The sequence below is a fragment of the Trichomycterus rosablanca genome, chromosome 6 (genome assembly GCF_030014385.1).
Source record: "Trichomycterus rosablanca isolate fTriRos1 chromosome 6, fTriRos1.hap1, whole genome shotgun sequence".
In the NCBI taxonomy this organism is placed as follows: Eukaryota; Metazoa; Chordata; class Actinopteri; order Siluriformes; family Trichomycteridae; genus Trichomycterus; species Trichomycterus rosablanca.
The window spans coordinates 27,029,413-27,053,605 of NC_085993.1; the positions used below are offsets into that span (position 1 = coordinate 27,029,413).

General features: G+C 39.9%; 1 protein-coding gene across 5 annotated transcripts in view; it reads left to right on the top strand.

Annotated features, from left to right (window-relative positions):
- The window catches only part of caskb (calcium/calmodulin-dependent serine protein kinase b), a 110,063-nt gene extending 86,758 nt beyond the window's left edge, over window positions 1-23,305 (top strand). For 3 of the 5 annotated variants that reach the window (XM_062997620.1, XM_062997623.1, XM_062997622.1), the window contains 5 exons: window positions 1,918-1,998; window positions 14,822-14,902; window positions 17,683-17,885; window positions 17,984-18,067; window positions 23,039-23,305. In XM_062997620.1, the coding sequence (XP_062853690.1) occupies window positions 1,918-1,998; window positions 14,822-14,902; window positions 17,683-17,885; window positions 17,984-18,067; window positions 23,039-23,215 (626 nt within the window). In that variant the 3' untranslated portion in view covers window positions 23,216-23,305. The remainder of the gene's footprint in view (window positions 1-1,917; window positions 1,999-14,821; window positions 14,903-17,682; window positions 17,886-17,983; window positions 18,068-23,038) is intronic. The other 2 variants (XM_062997621.1, XM_062997624.1) reach the window with 1 other exon arrangement.
- Window positions 23,306-24,193: the final 888 nt, after the last annotated feature.

Consider the following 24,193-nt stretch of genomic DNA (forward strand, 5'->3'; position numbering starts at 1 on the left):
GTGTGAGTAAATATTAATAAGAAATGTACAGTGTATCACAAAAGTGAGTACACCCCTCACATTTCTGCAAATATTTTATTATATCTTTTAATGGGACAACACTATAGAACTAAAACTTGGATATAAGTTAATGTAGTCAGTGTACAACTTGTATAGCAGTGTAGATTTACTGTCTTCTGAAAATAACTCAACACACAGCCATTAATGTCTAAATGGCTGGCAACATAAGTGAGTACACCCCACGGTGAACATGTCCAAATTGTGCCCAAAGTGTCAATATTTTGTGTGACCACCATTATTATCCAGCACTGCCTTAACCCTCCTGGGCATGGAATTCACCAGAGCTGCACAGGTTGCTACTGGAATCCTCTTCCATTCCTCCATTATGACATCACGGAGCTGGTGGATGTTAGACACCTTGAACTCCTCCACTTTCCACTTGAGGATGCGCCACAGGTGCTCAATTGGGTTTAGTCCATCACCTTTACCTTCAGCTTCCTCAGCAAGGCAGTTGTCATCTTGGAGGTTGTGTTTGGGGTCGTTATCCTGTTGGAAAACTGCCATGAGGCCCAGTTTTCGAAGGGAGGGGATCATGCTCTGTTTCAGAATGTCACAGTACATGTTGGAATTCATGTTTCCCTCAATGAACTGCAGCTCCCCAGTGCCAGCAACACTCATGCAGCCCAAGACCATGATGCTACCACCACCATGCTTGACTGTAGGCAAGATACAGTTGTCTTGGTACTTCTCACCAGGGCGCCGCCACACATGCTGGACACCATCTGAGCCAAACAAGTTTATCTTGGTCTCGTCACACCACAGGGCATTCCAGTAATCCATGTTCTTGGACTGCTTGTCTTCAGCAAACTGTTTGCGGGCTTTCTTGTGCGTCAGCTTCCTTCTGGGATGACGACCATGCAGACCGAGTTGATGCAGTGTGCGGCGTATGGTCTGAGCACTGACAGGCTGACCTCCCACGTCTTCAACCTCTGCAGCAATGCTGGCAGCACTCATGTGTCTATTTTTTAAAGCCAACCTCTGGATATGACGCCGAACACGTGGACTCAACTTCTTTGGTCGACCCTGGCGAAGCCTGTTCCGAGTGGAACCTGTCCTGGAAAACCGCTGTATGACCTTGGCCACCATGCTGTAGCTCAGTTTCAGGGTGTTAGCAATCTTCTTATAGCCCAGGCCATCTTTGTGGAGAGTAACAATTCTATTTCTCACATCCTCAGAGAGTTCTTTGCCATGAGGTGCCATGTTGAATATCCAGTGGCCAGTATGAGAGAATTGTACCCAAAACACCAAATTTAACAGCCCTGCTCCCCATTTACACCTGGGACCTTGACACATGACACCAGGGAGGGACAACGACACATTTGGGCACAATTTGGACATGTTCACTGTGGGGTGTACTCACTTATGTTGCCAGCTATTTAGACATTAATGGCTGTGTATTGAGTTATTTTCAGAAGACAGTAAATCTACACTGCTATACAAGCTGTACACTGACTACTCTAAGTTATATCCAAGTTTCATGTCTATAGTGTTGTCCCATGAAAAGATATAATGAAATATTTGCAGAAATGTGAGGGGTGTACTCACTTTTGTGATACACTGTATTTGATGTAGATGACATACACACTTAGAAGATGATCTATTTTCACTTATTTCAGTTTGGGTCAGTTCTTGTTTTTTGTGCGCAATAAAAAACACCCTAATGATAAGGTTTATTTACTACAGGCATGAATTCTAATATTTAATTTATGCTGTTCGTCACTGAGTTCCACCCATAAGTAAGCGCATAAGCATTTCACATAGAGCAGGATTTTCTTTTGATCACTAATGTCACTCATTCTCGTTTTTTATACTGCTTTAGGGAAATTCATCTCACTTTTTTTTTTCATTTTCCTGCAGTGTTTGACCAACTAGACCTCGTCACATATGAGGAAGTTGTGAAGTTGCCAGCCTTCAAGAGAAAAACTCTGGTTTTGTTGGGTATGTGACGTGTTCCACTTTTTTGTACAAGAGGGACTAGGGCTGTATCCACATAATATGTGACAAAAATGCTTTTGTACCAATTGCGGTATTGTTTACAATGGAGTGAGGTACCACCTTGACCTTGCTGCTGTGCAGATTTACTTTTTTGCTTATGTGCTTTAAGTTTAATCTGATTGAATCTCATTTTGACCTTGAGAGAAACTAGTTAGATGACAGTTAAAAACAAAGCACAGACATTGTGAAGAGAAACTGATTCTTACTTTCAGTAAGCCTTAAATAGTTGGATTCTGCTTTACATTTAAATTATGGCATTGTGAAGAAAATATGGCATGGCAACGACTAAGCTGGGAAATTGAGAACGGTTTTGCATTTTAGATATCAAGTTTCTTGAAAGTGCTTATTGCGGCTTTGTAGCTCTTTAATTATTTTTTTGCACTGTTTGAACAAAGCAATAAAGCTTTATTAACTTGTTTTTCTTTTTTTATTATTTCACGTCTCCAAATGACGATCCCTGTCAGAGCTTTCTTGTCTTAAACTAAAATGCATTTCATACAAAACTACAGTATACAGGGATAAACACCCTACACTCTACTGTTAGTGTTGTTTTTAAGTTTGCTGTTCAGTTGCACTGCCAGCAGAAAATGTTTTTGTATTCCTGCGTATCATGTGAAACGTGATAGTAAGTGGCTGTATTAACCAAGTCTCACAGTGCATGAAGCACAGCATATTTAGTATTAGAGAGTACAGGTGCTCGTCACACTTATTGCTAACAAGCATATGAATTATCAAGAATAAATATTATGAATACAACTTTGTGGTAACAGTTTGGGGATGGTCCTTTTTTTGTTTCAGCATTGATGTGCCACTGTGCTTATCCCCTTGGCTGTCCAGCTTATTTTTGTGCATTTTCCGCCTGAAGGACATACCTAGTTTCTAAAGCTTTTCATTCAGAAAGTTTATAAGATAACACAGAATTTATACTTTAATGTTATATAAAACCCCTTAAAGTATCAGAAAAAAACAGCTAAATGCCATGATGATATTTAACCATGCTCAAATGATGATAAAAAACCCCAAAAATATAGGCGCTTTAAAAAAAATTTTTTTTTTATCCAAAGTTTCAGTGAGTGTAAGTAGTAATGCAGGTCTGCAAAACCATTAGCAACACTTTATTCATGTGGCAAATGTTGTTTACAATCACCATCCCAATTCTGTTCTGGAGTTATTGAAGTTGGAGTAAAAGAAGGCCTCGTTGGTCTCCACATGTCTCCAAAGCTTTCCAACTCAAAAGAAACAGATTATACTGCAGACAAAATGTGTAAGATAAATTTTTTGTACTTTACAAAGTCATTATTTAGAACATTTGTGCGTTTTTGGCTCTAAAACTCTCCCACACTCTGTTAACGCACATGAAATGCACCCCTCCCCCATTCCTTCACAGCAGTCTGTAAAAACGCATCATTGTATCACTGACTGGCTTGCGACCAAATCAACTCTTTTCAAATGAATTGTTCATTGAAATCGAATCAGGGAGCTCTGCTCTTATCTATGGTAAAGATTCATTCGTTTTCCTCACTCTGTTTCATTATGGAGTCGTGCGTAAACTATTCAATGGATCCTTTCAAAGATTCAGTCGCTGATAAACAGCTTTTTACACCAACCAGAGCTTCCAAATACATAGATTAGGCGGGATTTTAGTTGTTCCTCCAATCCAAAGCAAGATATGCTAATATTTTTTGAATTTCTCCAATGGGCATCACTTACATGATCTGGTAATGAAAAACTGTCTCTTCATTGGCTGTAAAGGTGTAAGTGACGGGATAGCTACCAAATTACCAGTTTTAGTAAAGTACGTCATTAGTTCATATTTCTGAGGCGCGATTTTATCCTTTTAGCGCGTGAATATGATGTTTATGTTCTGAAAATAGTTTGGAAAAATCCAAGATGGCCACCATAAAGGAAAACATTTATAAAAAAGTGGATTTTATCTCTAATGGAACCGCTAATGGATATAAATTTGGTCTCAGTTTGAAGAAAATAAGATAAGGTAAGCTGCTTTTCTGGTTTGAAGTAAAATGAACAGCAGAAATGTGATCGTGAGATTGTGCTGGTTTGTTTGGTATAAATATTGTCAATATTAATAAAGTACAGCTTTATAATAATACAAAATATAAACACTGTAATTCTGTCAGAATTTATCAGACCTAAAAATTTTTGTGTTTTTAGGATAACTTATAAACAAAATACGCCCAGTGTCTACGTTGCTAAAAAGTAGAGATTTTAAGCTATCAAAAGGTACCATTTTTACCAGCAAGGAATATGTTGACGATGAAAAACTTACAGATATAAATTCTTGTTCATTTTTGGGCCTGTATACAGGCCGAGGACAGCGAAGAGGTTTAACATAGACCTTGTGCAAAGGTCTTCCAGAAATGTGAAGGCTGTTATAACCGTAAAGGGGAAAAGCAACTCCATATATATGGTTTAGGAAGTAGATGTCCAACAAGTTCATTGTCAGATGGCTACATACTTTTGACCATATAGCAAATATTTTACACATTTGAAACAAGAGTGCACTAGTACTATTCCAGCAACTTATACACCCCAAAAGTTTCTTTTAGACTTATATACAAAGTGCTGTGGAAAGGTTTATGGCAGGTGTGGAAGTAATGCTGTACGAATGCGTTCAAAAATAGAAGTGGTAATATTTTATTCCTGTCAATTAACAAAATACGAAATGGATGACCAAAAGAGAAATCTAAATCAAATCAATATTTGGTGTGACCATCCTTTGCTTCAAAACAGCATCAGTTCTTCTAGGTACACTAGGCACAATGTCAGGGATTTTGTAGGATTATAGTCAGGTGTATGATTTTCAGTTATACCAAACAAGAGGTAATAAACATAATTTTCACATGTAGATTGAAAGTTAGGTTGTGGAAGATAGTTTTATGTCACAGATCATTCACCGAGGCAAGACAAAGCAACAAAACACAAAGTAGTTATACTGTATAAGCAAGGTCTCTCACAGGCAATGATTTCAAAGCAGACTTTGGTTTCAAGATGTGCTGTACAAGTTTTTTTGAAGAAGCACAAAGAAACGGCAACGTTTATGACTGTAGACACAGTGATCGGCCAAGGAAACTTAATGCAACAGATGAAAGACACATCATGCTTACTTCCTTCGGAAGATGTCTAGCAGTGCCATCAGCTCAGATCTGAAACCAGTGGGACCCAGGTACACCCACCTACTGTTTGGAGAGGTCTGGCCAGAAGTGGTCTTCATGGAAGAATTGCAGTCAAAAATGCATAACTTCACTGTGGAAACAAAGTCAAGTGGCTCAACTATGCAAGAAAACATAGGAACTGGGGTGTAGAAACTGGGGTCACACCAAATATCGATTTGATTTAGATTTTTTGTTAAAAAAAACATTCTTACTTTTTCCATGTGCCTAAAACTTTTGCACAGTAGTGTGTGTGTGTATATATATATATATATATATATATATATATATATATATATATATATATGTATGTATATACAGGGGTTGGACAAAATAACTGAAACACCTGTCATTTTAGTGTGGGAGGTTTCATGGCTAAATTGGACCAGTCTGGTGGCCAATCTTCATTAATTGCACATTGCACCAGTAAGAGCAGAGTGTGAAGGTTCAATTAGCAGGGTAAGAGCACAGTTTTGCTCAAAATATTGCAATGCACACAACATTATGGGTGACATACCAGAGTTCAAAAGAGGATAAATTGTTGGTGCACGTCTTGCTTGGGCATCTGTGACCAAGACAGCAAGTCTTTGTGATGTATCAAGAGCCACGGTATCCAGGGTAATGTCAGCATACCACCAAGAAGGACAAACCACATCCAACAGGATTAACTGTGGACGCAAGAGGAAGCTGTCTGAAAGGGATGTTCGGGTGCTAACCCGGATTGTATCCAAAAAACATAAAACCACGGCTGCCCAAATCACGGCAGAATTAAATGTGCACCTCAACTCTCCTGTTTCCACCAGAACTGTCCGTCGGGAGCTCCACAGGGTCAATATACACGGCCGGGCTGCTATAGCCAAACCTTTGATCACTCGTGCCAATGCCAAACGTCGGTTTCAATGGTGCAAGGAGTGCAAATCTTGGGCTGTGGACAATGTGAAACATGTATTGTTCTCTGATGAGTCCACCTTTACTGTTTTCCCCACATCCGGGAGAGTTACGGTGTGGAGAAGCCCCAAAGAAGCGTACCACCCAGACTGTTGCATGCCCAGAGTGAAGCACGGGGGTGGATCAGTGATGGTTTGGGCTGCCATATCATGGCATTCCCTTGGCCCAATACTTGTGCTAGATGGGCGCGTCACTGCCAAGGACTACCGAACCATTCTGGAGGACCATGTGCATCCAATGGCGGTGCCGTGTATCAGGATGACAATGCACCAATACACACAGCAAGACTGGTGAAAGATTGGTTTGATGAACATGAAAGTGAAGTTGAACATCTCCCATGGCCTGCACAGTCACCAGATCTAAATATTATTGAGCCACTTTGGGGTGTTTTGGAGAAGCGAGTCAGGAAACGTTTTCCTCCACCAGCATCACGTAGTGACCTGGCCACTATCCTGCAAGAAGAATGGCTTAAAATTCCTCTGACCACTGTGCAGGACTTGTATATGTCATTTCCAAGACTAATTGACGCTGTATTGGCTGCAAAAGGAGGCCCTACACCATACTAATAAATTATTGTGGTCTAAAACCAGGTGTTTCAGTTATTTTGTCCAACCCCTGTATATACAGTGAGGAAAATAAGTATTTGATCCCTGCTGATTTTGTAAGTTTACCCCCTTACAAAGACTTGAACAGTCTATAATTTTTATGGGAGGTTTATTTTAACAGAGAGAGACAGAATATCAACAAAAAATCCAGAAAAAAAAAAACATTAAATAAAAGTTATGAATTTATTTGTATTTAATTAAGGGAAATAAGTATTTGATCCCCTACCAACCAGCAATAATTCTGACCCCCACAGACCGGTTATGTGCCCATGAGGCACACAAATTAGTCCTTTCCCTGTATAAAAGACACCTGTAACAGAATCAGTTTCTTCCGTTCAAATCTCTCGACCACCATGGGCAAGACCAAAGAGCTATCAAAGGACGTCAGGGACAAGATTGTAGACCTGCACAAGACTGGAATGGGCTACAAGACCATCAGCAAGACGCTTGGTGAGAAAGAGACCACTGTTGGTGCGATAATTCGAAAATGGAAGAAATACAAGATCACAGTCAATCGCCCTCGCTCTGGAGCTCAATGCAAGATCTCACCTCGTGGGGTAAGAATGATTCTGAGAAAGGTGAGGTCAGCCCAGAATTACACGGGAGGAGCTTGTCAATGATCTCAAGGGAGCTGGGATCACAGTCACCAAGAAAACCATTAGTAACACACTTCGCCGTAATGGATTGAGATCCTGCAGTGCCCGCAAAGTCCCTTTGCTCAAGAAGGCTCATGTACAGGCCCGTCTGAAGTTTGCCAATGAACACCTGAATGATTCAGAGAAAGCTTGGGAGAATGTGATATGGTCAGATGAGACCAAAATTGAGCTCTTTGGCATCAACTCCACTCGCCGTGTTTGGAGGCAGAGAAATGCCCAGTGGGGATGGTGTTCTTGGGGTCATATCCAGCATTTCTCTGCTCCCAGCTCCCTTGAGATCATTGACAAGATCCTCCCGTGTAATTCTGGGCTGACCTCACCTTTCTCAGAATCATTCTTACCCCACGAGGTGAGATCTTGCATGGAGCTCCAGAGCGAGGGCGATTGACTGTGATCTTGTATTTCTTCCATTTTCGAATTATCGCACCAACAGTGGTCTCTGTCTCACCAAGCTTCTTGCTGATGGTCTTGTAGCCCATTCCAGCCTTGTGCAGGTCTACAATCTTGTCCCTGACGTCCTTTGATAGCTCTTTGGTCTTGCCCATGGTGGTCGAGAGATTTAAACGGAAGAAACTGATTCTGTGACAGGAGTCTTTTGTACAGGGACAGGACTAATTTGTGTGCCTTTTGTGCAATTCACACATTCTCCCAAGCTTTCTCTGAATCATTTCTCTGTGGGGGTCAGAATTCTTGCTGGTTGGTAGGGGATCAAATACTTATTTCCCTTAATTAAATACAAATTAATTTATAACTTTTATTAATGTTTTGTTTCTGGATTTGTTTGTTGATATTCTGTCTCTCTCTGTTAAAATAAACCTTCCATAAAAATTATAGACTGTTTAAGTCTTTGTAAGTCTTTGTTTTTCAATTCAACAGGTGTTTCAGTTATTTTGTCCAACCCCTGTATATATATATATATATATATATATATATATATACAGTGTATCACAAAAGTGAGTACACCCCTCACATTTCTGCAAATATTTCATTATATCTTTTCATGGGACAACACTATAGACATGAAACTTGGATATAACTTAGAGTAGTCAGTGTACAACTTGTATAGCAGTGTAGATTTACTGTCTTCTGAAAATAACTCAACACACAGCCATTAATGTCTAAATAGCTGGCAACATAAGTGAGTACACCCCACAGTGAACATGTCCAAATTGTGCCCAAAGGTGTCGTTGTCCCTCCCTGGTGTCATGTGTCAAGGTCCCAGGTGTAAATGGGGAGCAGGGCTGTTAAATTTGGTGTTTTGGGTACAATTCTCTCATACTGGCCACTGGATATTCAACATGGCACCTCATGGCAAAGAACTCTCTGAGGATGTGAGAAATAGAATTGTTGCTCTCCACAAAGATGGCCTGGGCTATTAGAAGATTGCTAACACCCTGAAACTGAGCTACAGCATGGTGGCCAAGGTCATACAGCGGTTTTCCAGGACAGGTTCCACTCGGAACAGGCTTCGCCAGGGTCGACCAAAGAAGTTGAGTCCACGTGTTCGGCGTCATATCCAGAGGTTGGCTTTAAAAAATAGACACATGAGTGTTGCCAGCATTGCTGCAGAGGTTAAAGACGTGGGAGGTCAGCCTGTCAGTGCTCAGACCATACGCCGCACACTGCATCAACTCGGTCTGCATGGTCGTCATCCCAGAAGGAAGCTGACGCTACAAGAAAGCCAGCAAACAGTTTGCTGAAGACAAGCAGTCCAAGAACATGGATTACTGGAATGCCCTGTGGTCTGACGAGACCAAGATAAACTTGTTTGGCTCAGATGGTGTCCAGCATGTGTGGCGGCGCCCTGGTGAGAAGTACCAAGACAACTGTATTATGCCTACAGTCAAGCATGGTGGTGGTAGCATCATGGTCTTGGGCTGCATGAGTGTTGCTGGCACTGGGGAGCTGCAGTTCATTGAGGGAAACATGAATTCCAACATGTACTGTGACATTCTGAAACAGAGCATGATCCCCTCCCTTCGGAAACTGGGCCTCATGGCAGTTTTCCAACAGGATAACGACCCCAAACACAACCTCCAAGATGACAACTGCCTTGCTGAGGAAGCTGAAGGTAAAGGTGATGGACTAAACCCAATTGAGCACCTGTGGCGCATCCTCAAGTGGAAGGTGGAGGAGTTCAAGGTGTCTAACATCCACCAGCTCCGTGATGTCATCATGGAGGAGTGGAAGAGGATTCCAGTAGCAACCTGTGCAGCTCTGGTGAATTCCATGCCCAGGAGGGTTAAGGCAGTGCTGGATAATAATGGTGGTCACACAAAATATTGACACTTTGGGCACAATTTGGACATGTTCACTGTGGGGTGTACTCACTTATGTTGCCAGCCATTTAGACATTAATGGCTGTGTGTTGAGTTATTTTCAGAAGACAGTAAATCTACACTGCTATACAAGTTGTACACTGACTACTCTAAGTTATATCCAAGTTTTATTTCTATAGTGTTGTCCCATGAAAAGATATAATAAAATATTTGCAGAAATGTGAGGGGTGTACTCACTTTTGTGATACACTGTATATATATATATATATATATATATATATATATATATATATATATATATATATATATATATATATATATACATGGGGTTGGACAAAAAAACTGAAACACCTGTCATTTTAGTGTGGGAGGTTTCATGGCTAAATTGGACCAGTCTGGTGGCCAATCTTCATTAATTGCACATTGCACCAGTAAGAGCAGAGTGTGAAGGTTCAATTAGCAGGGTAAGAGCACAGTTTTGCTCAAAATATTGCAATGCACACAACATTATGGGTGACATACCAGAGTTCAAAAGAGGACAAATTGTTGGTGCACGTCTTGCTGGCGCATCTGTGACCAAGACAGCAAGTCTTTGTGATGTATCAAGAGCCACGGTATCCAGGGTAATGTCAGCATACCACCAAGAAGGACAAACCACATCCAACAGGATTAACTGTGGACGCAAGAGGAAGCTGTCTGAAAGGGATGTTCGGGTGCTAACCCGGATTGTATCCAAAAAACATAAAACCACGGCTGCCCAAATCACGGCAGAATTAAATGTGCACCTCAACTCTCCTGTTTCCACCAGAACTGTCCGTCGGGAGCTCCACAGGGTCAATATACACGGCCGGGCTGCTATAGCCAAACCTTTGATCACTCGTGCCAATGCCAAACGTCGGTTTCAATGGTGCAAGGAGTGCAAATCTTGGGCTGTGGACAATGTGAAACATGTATTGTTCTCTGATGAGTCCACCTTTACTGTTTTCCCCACATCCGGGAGAGTTACGGTGTGGAGAAGCCCCAAAGAAGCGTACCACCCAGACTGTTGCATGCCCAGAGTGAAGCACGGGGGTGGATCAGTGATGGTTTGGGCTGCCATATCATGGCATTCCCTTGGCCCAATACTTGTGCTAGATGGGCGCGTCACTGCCAAGGACTACCGAACCATTCTGGAGGACCATGTGCATCCAATGGCGGTGCCGTGTATCAGGATGACAATGCACCAATACACACAGCAAGACTGGTGAAAGATTGGTTTGATGAACATGAAAGTGAAGTTGAACATCTCCCATGGCCTGCACAGTCACCAGATCTAAATATTATTGAGCCACTTTGGGGTGTTTTGGAGAAGCGAGTCAGGAAACGTTTTCCTCCACCAGCATCACGTAGTGACCTGGCCACTATCCTGCAAGAAGAATGGCTTAAAATCCCTCTGACCACTGTGCAGGACTTGTACAGGGGTTGGACAAAATAACTGAAACACCTGGTTTTAGACCACAATAATTTATTAGTATGGTGTAGGGCCTCCTTTTGCGGCCAATACAGCGTCAATTCGTCTTGGAAATGACATATACAAGTCCTGCACAGTGGTCAGAGGGATTTTAAGCCATTCTTCTTGCAGGATAGTGGCCAGGTCACTACGTGATGCTGGTGGAGGAAAACGTTTCCTGACTCGCTTCTCCAAAACACCCCAAAGTGGCTCAATAATATTTAGATCTGGTGACTGTGCAGGCCATGGGAGATGTTCAACTTCACTTTCATGTTCATCAAACCAATCTTTCACCAGTCTTGCTGTGTGTATTGGTGCATTGTCGTCCTGATACACGGCACCGCCATTGGATGCACATGGTCCTCCAGAATGGTTCGGTAGTCCTTGGCAGTGACGCGCCCATCTAGCGCAAGTATTGGGCCAAGGGAATGCCATGATATGGCAGCCCAAACCATCACTGATCCACCCCCATGCTTCACTCTGGGCATGCAACAGTCTGGGTGGTACGCTTCTTTGGGGCTTCTCCACACCGTAACTCTCCCGGATGTGGGGAAAACAGTAAAGGTGGACTCATCAGAGAACAATACATGTTTCACATTGTCCACAGCCCAAGATTTGCGCTCCTTGCACCATTGAAACCGACGTTTGGCATTGGCACGAGTGACCAAAGGTTTGGCTATAGCAGCCCGGCCGTGTATATTGACCCTGTGGAGCTTTTGACGGACAGTTCTGGTGGAAACAGGAGAGTTGAGGTGCACATTTAATTCTGCCGTGATTTGGGCAGCCGTGGTTTTATGTTTTTTGGATACAATCCGGGTTAGCACCCGAACATCCCTTTCAGACAGCTTCCTCTTGCGTCCACAGTTAATCCTGTTGGATGTGGTTTGTCCTTCTTGGTGGTATGCTGACATTACCCTGGATACCGTGGCTCTTGATACATCACAAAGACTTGCTGTCTTGGTCACAGATGCGCCAGCAAGACGTGCACCAACAATTTGTCCTCTTTTGAACTCTGGTATGTCACCCATAATGTTGTGTGCATTGCAATATTTTGAGCAAAACTGTGCTCTTACCCTGCTAATTGAACCTTCACACTCTGCTCTTACTGGTGCAATGTGCAATTAATGAAGATTGGCCACCAGACTGGTCCAATTTAGCCATGAAACCTCCCACACTAAAATGACAGGTGTTTCAGTTATTTTGTCCAACCCCTGTATATGTCATTTCCAAGACGAATTGACGCTGTATTGGCCGCAAAAGGAGGCCCTACACCATACTAATAAATTATTGTGGTCTAAAACCAGGTGTTTCAGTTATTTTGTCCAACCCCTGTATATATACAGTGGTGTTAAAAAAAATTGCAGTGATTTTAAAAAAGCAAATAAAGCACAAAATCATTATAATAATTTTTTATTTCCATAAATGCAAATGCACTGAAAATACTACACTTTTAATTCTAAATCAAAACATTAACAAAATTTAGCCAGTTTGTGTTAATCCTTTACAGAACATTAAGAAAAATGAATATTAGGCTGTTCAAAAAAATAGCAGTGCCAGCATTTTTCTTTAAAAACTCAAAAAATGTATGTACGTATAACATAAAAAATGTTTGAGGTTTCACTTTACTTTGAATTACTGAACTAATATTTAGTGGCATAACAATTGTTTCCGAGATCTGTGTTGCATCGAATCGACCAACCTCTGGCACCTCTGAACAGGTATTCCAGTCCAGGATGATTAGGCTACATTACACAGTTCTTCTGCAATTTTGGGTTTTGCCTCAAAAGAACGCATTTCAGATATCAGCCCACAAGTTCTCTGTGGGATTGAAGTCAGGGGATTGGGCTGGCCACTCTATTACCTCAATCTTGTTTGTCTGTAACCAAGATGTTTTGGGTCATTGTCATGTTAAAACACTCATTTTAAGGACATTTCTTCTTCGACATAGGGCAACATGATCTCCTCAAGTATTTTGATATATTTAAACTGATCCATGATCCCTCGTATGTGATAAATAGGCGTAACACCATGGTATGAAAAACATCCCCATATCATCATTTTGTACCACCATGCTTTACTGTCTTCACAGTGAACTTTAGCTTGTATTCAGTGCTCGAGGATCGTCTGACATACTGTCTACGGCCACTAGACCCAAAAAGAAAAATTTTGCTTTTACCAGTCCACAAAATGTTGAGCCTTTTCTCTTTGGACCAGTCAATGTGTTCTTTGGCAAATGTTAACCCATTCAGAACACGTCTTTTTCTTAACAACGGAACTTTGCAAGGAGTTGTTGCTGGTAAATTGGCTTCACTTAATCATCTTCTGTACTTACTGGTAACTTCAGATGTTCCTTGATCTTTCTGGAGGTGATCATTGGCTGAGCCTTTGCCATTTTGGCTATTCTTCGATGCATTCGAACAGTAGTTCCACGCTTCCTTTTGCATCTTTCAGGTTTTGGTTGTCACTTCAAGGCATTTGAGATAATTTTAGCTGAGCAGCCTATAATTCGCTGCACTTCTCTGTATGTTTTTTCCCTCTACAATCAACTTTTTAATCAAAGTACGCTGTTCAACAGAACAATGTCTGGAACAACCCATTTTACCCAGTATTTCATAAGGAAATGCGCTATGACCAACCTATGCAACATTTGCCACCCTCCTACCTTAAATAAGGGCCAAAATTGACACCTGTTCTTCTGCAGAATGAATGACTTCACCAATTGAAATCCTCACTGCTATTATTTTGAACAACCCCCTTTCGATCAATGCTGCGATTACTCAGAATGAGTGGCATGCATCTCCTAATTGTTGGGTTTGTTTTGTTTTCAATACTCTACTACACTTTCAAGTAAATTTTTTGCCATGTAGAGATATCACTTCTACTAAAAACAGTGATTTATCAGGTTAATGGTGTTGGACTGCTATTTTTTTGAACACCACTGTACGTATATATATATACGTATATATATATATATATATATATATATATATATAAATACTACATTTTTATATATATATATATATAAAACCACCTCCTTGTTTCTACACTCACTGTCCAGTTTATCAGCTCCACTTACCATATAGAAGCACTTTGTAGTTCTACAATTACTGACAATTACTATCTATACTGTGTAGATAGATAGATAGATAGATAGATAGATAGATAGATAGATAGATAGATAGATAGATAGATAGATAGATAGATAGATAGATAGATAGATAGATAGAGATTTTTTTTATGTGTAAGAGCTCAGGTTGCCAGATGTTGACCAGATAGTCTGTTTTCAGAAACAACAAAGTATACATTCTTTGCTGGACAAATTTATATTTGGAAGAAGCCAAGCAATGTTTTAACCCACAATGTCTTCTAGCAGCAGGTACAGTGGGTGGTACAATGGCATGGGTAGCATTTGATGGATCAAACAAGTGTCTACAAAATTCTGTTTAATGTCATATAACAGCCAACACATGAGATAATTTTGCAAAAGTTGCAAAATAGGTGCACCGAAGGTCCAAAAACATATATATTGCTTGCCATATTGCTTGAATTTATTGCTTGCCATTTCTACTATTTTGTCCACCCCTTAAATATTTGTTTAAAATGTATTTCTATTTTTCAGGAGCCCATGGTGTTGGAAGGCGACACATCAAAAATACACTAATTGCTAAGCACCCAAACAGATTTGCTTACCCCATCCCACGTAAGTCATGTAGAAAGACGCTCGCACCACATATTCGGGAAATGTTTTATTTGAGAAGGTTTTTTATTCAGTTGTATGTTCAGTTGTATATTCTGTCATGTAGTTAGATACTGCTTTACCTATGTCTAGTTCTGAACCTAACTTCAAAACTTGGTAGTTTTTTGAGATGTAAAGTCAGCAATACTGGTCAAAGCCATAGCCTCGAGGTTAAGGCACAGGACTAGTAATCCAAAGGTTGCTGGTTCAAGCCCCGCCACTGCTAGGTTGCTGCTGTTGGGCCCTTGAGCAAGGCCCTTAACCCTCAGTTGCTCAGACTGTATACTGTAACTGTAATGTAAGTCGCTTTGGATAAAGGCGTCTGCTAAATGCTGAAAATGTAAATTTCAGTGGGCTAATCAACACGCTTGAATATGGGCATTAGCCATCAATTATTGTGATAATGTGAATAATTTTATTCCTTTAACCCTAAATGCAATGCTAGTTTTAGCCTTTTTGGACTCCCAGCTATTATAAGATTTTATTTTTGTAATGCTATTTGTGCATTTTTTTTTCCCTTTTTCTTCCAATGTACTTGTATCCAATTGCCCATTTAGAGCTCAATACACAAAAACCTGATGGAAACAAGTTATGTACACAATATACTGCATAGGACACACCAAACTTACTCGTACCTACAGTGTATCACAAAAGTGAGTACACCCCTCACATTTCTGCAAATATTTTATTATATCTTTTCATGGGACAACACTATAGAAATAAAACTTGGATATAACTTACAGTAGTCAGTGTACAACTTGTATAGCAGTGTAGATTTACTGTCTTCTGAAAATAACTCAACACACAGCCATTAATGTCTAAATGGCTGGCAACATAAGTGAGTACACCCCACAGTGAACATGTCCAAAGTGTGCCCAAAGTGTCAATATTTTGTGTGACCACCATTATTATCCAGCACTGCCTTAACCCTCCTGGGCATGGAATTCACCAGAGCTGCACAGGTTGCTACTGGAATCCTCTTCCACTCCTCCATGATGACATCACAGAGCTGGTGGATGTTAGACACCTTGAACTCCTCCACCTTCCACTTGAGGATGCGCCACAGGTGCTCAATTGGGTTTAGTCCATCACCTTTACCTTCAGCTTCCTCAGCAAGGCAGTTGTCATCTTGGAGGTTGTGTTTGGGGTCGTTATCCTGTTGGAAAGGAAACTGGAAAGCAGTTTTCGAAGGGAGGGGATCATGCTCTGTTTCAGAATGTCACAGTACATGTTGGAATTCATGTTTCCCTCAATGAACTGCAGCTCCCCAGTGCCAGCAACACTCATGCAGCCCAAGACCATGATGCTACCACCACCATGCTTGACTGTAGGCAAGATACAGTTGTCTTGGTACTTCTCACCAGGGCGCCGCCACACATGCTGGACACCATCTGAGCCAAACAAGTTTATCTTGGTCTCGTCAGACCACAGGGCATTCCAGTAATCCATGTTCTTGGACTGCTTGTCTTCAGCAAACTGTTTGCTGGCTTTCTTGTAGCGTCAGCTTCCTTCTGGGATGACGACCATGCAGACCGAGTTGATGCAGTGTGCGGCGTATGGTCTGAGCACTGACAGGCTGACCTCCCACGTCTTCAACCTCTGCAGCAATGCTGGCAGCACTCATGTGTCTATTTTTTAAAGCCAACCTCTGGATATGACGCCGAACACGTGGACTCAACTTCTTTGGTCGACCCTGGCGAAGCCTGTTCCGAGTGGAACCTGTCCTGGAAAACCGCTGTATGACCTTGGCCACCATGCTGTAGCTCAGTTTCAGGGTGTTAGCAATCTTCTTATAGCCCAGGCCATCTTTGTGGAGAGCAACAATTCTATTTCTCACATCCTCAGAGAGTTCTTTGCCATGAGGTGCCATGTTGAATATCCAGTGGCCAGTATGAGAGAATTGTACCCAAAACACCAAATTTAACAGCCCTGCTCCCCATTTACACCTGGGACCTTGACCCATGACACCAGGGAGGGACAACGACACATTTGGGCACAATTTGGACATGTTCACTGTGGGGTGTACTCACTTATGTTGCCAGCTATTTAGACATTAATGGCTGTGTGTTGAGTTATTTTCAGAAGACAGTAAATCTACACTGCTATACAAGCTGTACACTGACTACTCTAAGTTATATCCAAGTTTCATGTCTATAGTGTTGTCCCATGAAAAGATATAATGAAATATCTGCAGAAATGTGAGGGGTGTACTCACTTTTTTGATACACTGTACCTGCTAAAGCGAGACCATTCCCCCACTTGCCCCTCTGTGGATCAAGGACATCTGCCAAACACATCTTTTACACATGCCATAAGATGAACAAAACCAGAACCAAATTCTACAATACAAACAACTACAAGGAAATCATTAACTTAACTGCATGAAGCTAGTTCACGTGCTGCTCTCAATTATCCTAAATCTAATTAGGAAGTAATTAGGAATCCCTTCAGTTTGCCCACCCTCAAACAGCTCACACAAATGTTTCTGAGATTCAAACTCAGTCTCTACTTAAGAGTCACTTAAAGCCAATAACTTGCAGAAAAATGTTTAGCTTTATGGTTAGGTTATATATTTTCAGTATCATAAGTTCAACCTAGTGTTAAGTGAAGTCTTCACTTTTTACAGTGTACAACTGTTTTAAATAGACTTTGCCAGGTTTTTTTTCATGTGTACTTTTAGGTTCTGTCTAGAAAACCTAATAATTTCACTTAATATGTGACTTTTTTCACTTTTGCATGCACAGACACAACCAGGCCCCCTAAAAAGGACGAGGAAAATGGTAAGAACTACTACTTTGTGTCACATGACCAGATGATGCAGGACATCTCAAACAATGAGTACCTGGAGTACGGCAGTCATGAGGATGCAATGTACGGCACAAGGCTGGAGACCATCCGCAAAATCCACGAGCAGGGCATGATCTCCATCCTGGATGTAGAGCCACAGGTACTGATCACTTTCTTATAAATGACACTTTTTCAGCTATCATTATATGATGTGGCTTTAATTATTTATGTACCTAATTAAGCTGTGGTTTCTAACAGGCACTTAAAGTTTTGCGGACAGCAGAATTTGCTCCCTATGTGGTTTTCATAGCTGCACCCACTGTAACTCCTGGTATGAATGAGGTGAGCACCAACTTTTTATGTGACATCTTTTTCTTTTATTTAGAATTCACTTACAAACTTAGATCTAAAGACAGAAAGTGTCTTCTAAAAAAACTGCTTATTTAAACAACAGAACAATGATGTTATTTATGACAACACGTTCATTTTCTTATATACCACAGGTTTGTCAAACAAGAAAAGAAACTACAATACTGTTTAAAATTAAATACCTGTATTTAATATAAACAATGTCTTTCGCCAGTTTAGCAAGTTGCTTGTTGTTATGCAACAAAATAACATAGATTCTTACTGGTCAAAATAACAGAAACAAAGTAACAAATAAAAGACACAAAAACATTCAAATCTCACAGTGGAGAAAGTGGATGGAACAGGGATAGAGCAAAGCCAAGGACTGGTTGTCACAATATGACAGGATGCTCAGACTGTCTACAACACTAGTTTTCAGAAAAAAGAAAATATAGGGAACCTGAAACACAAGCCAGGGATCGTAGTGGTAAGCCCACTACCATTAATTGCAGCCCGTGCTTGTCATGGTTCCCCCATTGTGTGGGGACCAGTCTAGACAATGGGTCATCACACAGCCTCTGGGGCAGCTCACTTATCCAGGGCATTTCCAAATGTGACACCCTGAAAATAGGTCAAAAGTACTGTCCTAATACACCAGCAGAAAACCAGACTGGACTGAGCCCCTCATTACCATTCCAGTGAAAACCATGTTTACCAGACAGAGGAACTGGCAAATCTGTGAAAGAGAAACCATGATGTATATAGAAGGACTCCCACCTAAAGTAAGGCGCGACACATCATTCATCTACACCTCTGTGCCCCCTTTGCAGATCAAAGACACGACTCTGAAATGGCTCAATGCCGACATCATTCAGCAGTGGAACATCATAGTTATGGTTATTTATTATTACATACATTTTAATAGCCACTAAGCCAAACCTTGTACTTTTGGGGCATTTTAACTGTGTTTTATATTAATCCGTTTATTACGGATTTACAATGATTTATATCAATTGCTTTTGGGATATAAGATGACCTACCACTTATGTATTATTAACCTGGAAGAACAAGGTAGACAAATTAATGTCTGCCTCTTAGGGTCAAGGGTGACTAAGCTTAGTGTTTTATATTCTTACTCCTTTACTTGGGTCTAGTCCTTTGTCTTATATATTGTCTTGATTTGAAGGATTCTTTGGGAAGTTGTCCCTGCTGAGCCAATGCATGCTGCATGTGTCAGTTATTTTGCATGTGTCTATTTTTTTTTCTTTGGCTTTTTCTCTCCCTGCACTTAGCTCCCAAGGTGGATGTTCACTAACTGGTCAATTATTAAGAACACCTCATTTATGTATTTAATTACCTAGTCAGTCAGTCATGTGGCAGCAGAGACAGGAGCGCTATAGTAACTCAACCACTCTTTACAAGAGAGATGGGCAATTACATTTTTCAATTTGCCAATTGGCCAATTTCTTAACCCACATAAGTAAATGGGACTGTTGTGGAGGGCTGGACCAGTAGTTCTTGTTGGATATTCTTTTTGGATATCACAAGCTGGCCTTGACTGCTCCAGTTCTGGATGTGTAAAACTTAATCAAAAAGTACCTTGTTGCTTTTGAAGTTTAGCTAGCTAGGCTTCAGATGTGTCCATTCTGCATTGTTCAATTTCTTGTATTTCTCTGTGTGTTTGGTATCGTAATGGCGATTTAATCCTAGATTTAAATTGTGGTCCTTAAACAGCTTTATCTGACCTCAGTAAATGAATACATAAAATGTCTTGTTAAAACTCTACCATCTCTCTGAATAGCACTCTTCTGTTTTGTCAACACATTACGGTGAAGCTGGATACACTCGCACACCCTTAAATTGCTTTGAGGCAAATGTACAAAACAGCAGAAGACTGCATTAGATTTTACTCAGGTTTTTGGCATCTAAGCACATGAATCTGAGACTACACCCTAAGATAACACCCTAATACCACAGTCTAGCTGAGTATTACTGCTAAACCTTTGCATCCCTGTATGGCCACATTACCCATCTTATAATGGCTACTTCCAGCATCTAAAATTGGTTTAATGAGTAGTACTGTAAGTTTATTGTTTTTTAATGCCCCCTGCCTTTAATCCATAAAATGATGCAATCATGTGAATTTAAAATAGAATCGTAAAGGACTGTTTTCAACATTTTAATGCAGTTGTTCTGCATACTAAAAAGAGTTGGGGGGGGTCCTACTTGGTATTTGAGGGTGTTTCTAATAAAGTGACTGATAAGTGTTTGATGTTGAGCAGTTTAATTTATGTTTGAACGGTCAACATCAAAATTATTGGTATCTTAGATAAATATTCTCTTCAATGCAAAATTTCTTCTCATATTTTACAAATTCCTAGGTCAATTTCTGTAGACATTACTTTTGAGCTTAGCCTACATTGTTTGAATGAGGTTTAGGTTAGGTAGCACAGCAAAATCTTAATTCTTTGGTCAAGGCAGTCAGATTTTAATTACAACCTGTTACTTTATGGAGTCAGGGAGACCATATCCAAACAAGTTCCCCAGTTGCCCAAAACATCGCAAATCCGTACGCATAACCATATTTCTTTTTATTTTAAAGAGCTATATTTTGTATATTTTTGACTGGCCATGAAAATGTTACTTGGTGACCCTGATATGCTATAGTCTAGCTCAAATTGGTTTTCTTGGAGAACTTATTGCCTCTCTAAGCATTCATAGTATAGAGTGTGCCCAAAATGCACTTGTGTATTCCTCCAGCTGGTTTAATAAAGATCCAGTCATTTCAAACCTTTTTAGTTGTGTAGCTTAGGGCTGTCGCGGTGAAAGAATTTCCCCTTGCGGTATTTAGCGTGGTTCAACATGCGGTAATATATTTTTTTTTTTTTGAAAATTACTTAATTTATCTGAATTTTAGAGCTATATAAACAAGCTTTATTGTTAGGCTATAATTCGGTATATTATTGCTTTTTAATGACAAAGATGAGACAGCTTTAAGACAAATCAAATGCGTGTTTATTGTTAAATACAGAACAGAACAGGGATGCGCAATAAGAATGCATGTCTTTTCTCTATTAAAAAAAGGTTTAAATTAAGCTTCTAGCCTAGGCTAGATATACACTGTGAAACAAAAAAAAACAAGCTGTTTAGGCTAAATATTTTAAGTGCACATCTAATCAAAATATGGTAAAAAAAAAAATAAATAAATAAATAAAACGAAACCTTTCGTTTAGAATAAAGTCTATAAGACCTTAAACCTGCATTATCATGTCCTTGTTGCGCCAACATGTTCACCTGATGTGAAAAACCAACATGTTCACCTGAAGGATCTGAGTGGGGTAGCGATGTTCCCGATGGCACTAAAAACTCTCTCTGATGCTGTGCTTGTTGCACAAATACACACGTACTGTACCTGCATGCGACTTTAGAGAGCAGAGAAAATCTAGCCTGGTTGTCGTGCCACTATTAACCATCTATTTAGTAGGTATAATTAACATAACAATATAATATATAAAATAATACTACATTTTAAGTTAATATTTGTTTCAATACATTTTTATTCAACGAAAAAATACATTTAAATCATTCCAGCAAGCCAGCAAGAGAATATTTGCAGGCTGCAATGCCATATTAACTGTCATTAAGTGTTTTAGTACGCCAAAGCTGTTTAAATATAGTCTAAATTACAAGTATTTTATTGAGTGTGAACTCAATTTGATCATTAATAAACTTAAACTATAATTAATGTTGTCTACACCGTGATATTTCAAAATTGCGGTTACCGCGACAGCCCTAGTGTAGCTATTTTTAGCCATTGTCTAATTGGGGAAGATCAACATAACTCACATTTGTGTCTAGTCCTTAATGAATCATAGTTAACCATTATGTTGCCCCAGTAATTATATTCCAACAAAACTTTGAGTGACAGCTTAAAAGACAGCTTATAAACATATGGTGTGGGAAAAATATGTGGGACCAGACTTTTACATTGAGAGAACTGAGTTTCTTTTTTCACTTGATTGGATTTTTATTGTGAAATTAAGCTAAACACAATATTTATTATCTTATTAAAACCAATTTTAACTAAGGATACCAATCACTCTGAAGCTGACTATGAATACATTTGATTCCTCCTTGGTAGTTATTTGCATGTGCATTAATTAGATAAATGTAATAGTTACTTCGTCTTTTTAAATGTAATAGTTACTTCATATTTTTACTTCTGTGGTGGGAAACCTTATTTTCAACAGGCATGTGTGGCTGCAAATTTTTTCCAACTAGTAAGCAGTTTCAGCTAATTCATTTTCATCAGTTGTTGACGGAAGACCGAAACAAGATGATTAAAAAGGTGTATTCAGGTGTAACTTCTGCTTGGTCACAAGCAGCCACACTTATTCTTTGTAGATGAGGTTTACACGCCAAGTTTGGTAAATGTTCTGAACTCCAACCTTCATTAAATGACCCAATCATTTAAATGAAAATGGTTAGAAACATGATGTACAGTAGTTGCATTTCTAGATTAGTTTTTCTAGCATTTGACATTGATTGGGAAATGTATTTTCATGCATGTATGTGTTTTCAATTGTTGTATCACAATGAAAGCAACCATGGTGCAAAATATAAATTTATTATCTGTCATTGTTATATTAATTTATAGATTCATGCATAATAATTTACACTGCATGAGCCAAATAAATGTACTTAAATTAACACTTGCCTGTACTGCACCCATTGGCAGTAATACCCTATATTACCTACTCCACAAAGTCCCACAGGAGACAATGTAAATTTGCTTATTTAAAAAAAACAATCCTGCTTACAGTTTTGCTTTTAAAGTGTGCATGTGTTTACAGGTGATCTCACAATGAAAGCAGCCATTGTCAAACTGTCAAATCAAATTGTACTAAAACTGTACACAAATTTGTCCATTGTTTGACTCAGCTCCCTTTTCCTCTTTCTCAACAGGATGAGTCTTTGCAGAGACTGCAAAAAGAATCAGAAGCACTGCAAAAGTCTTATGCTCACTACTTCGACATGACCATCATCAATAACGAGATCGATGAAACAATCCGGCTGCTGGAGGAAGCCATCGATGTAGTGTCCACAACCAGCCAGTGGGTGCCAGTGTCCTGGGTCTATTAGCGGCTGCTTTAGGCCTCAACTTTACACCAATGTTGCCGTAGCCTACCACTTTTTCCAAATAAATAGGTACTGACACTTGTCTGTAACAGACTCCCAAACCTTTAGTTCCTGTGTTGATATAATTAAGACCCTGATGTGGGACTGCATAGGCATAGTTCTGTATATATCTATACATATAAATATATAAATATGAATATAAAAATAATAAATATGGTCCTGTACTTATAGTTTAGGGGGTTGACATTTTGTACTTTTGTTTATGGATGAAAGAGACGGCATCTGCCAGCAATGAAGAGCACAGTAAGGGGTTTTGTTTTTATTTATTTGGACCAAGGGGGGGTACAGTAAAAGTGCTCTAGATGTAGGAGAATGTCCCATGTCCAGTCTTTGGGGCACTACCTGGTGCATCAGGTTGTGTAGAAGAGAATGGCCCACCCCCTCTACCCTACCAGTACAGTTTAATACAATGCCACATTAACTGGATATGCTCATAGTGGTGTGACCATAAACTGTTGATAAGCACACTTGGCTTGTATGTGCCACAATTCTTCCTTATTTATATTTGACTGTATGCTTGGTGGGACTGGCTTTTTCCATTGACTGTTGAAAGGTCAATGACTTTAGTCAGTCTTTTGTGCTCAGCACCTGTACTAAATTTTCAATTTGCACAATAGAAAATAAAGAGTATAGGTGCTCTTTCTTTCTCACTCTCTCTTACTCTTAAAGTGAACTGAGTGCAGTGAGTTTGGTGTTACCAGTGTTAAACTTGTCTCATTTTAAAGAAAACATTTTGGTTCAGACTACTACCAACAAAAAATACGAATCTTATCTGAAGGATGTAATAGGCAACAGACACACACCTATGCACTTCCCTGCAACTCTGTGACTCTGGTAACCCTGTGAACGGACAACCTTTGTCATGCCCTGTAAAGTGATGTGTTTGTAAATTTGTCTTTGATTTGTTGTTTGGGTGAGGGG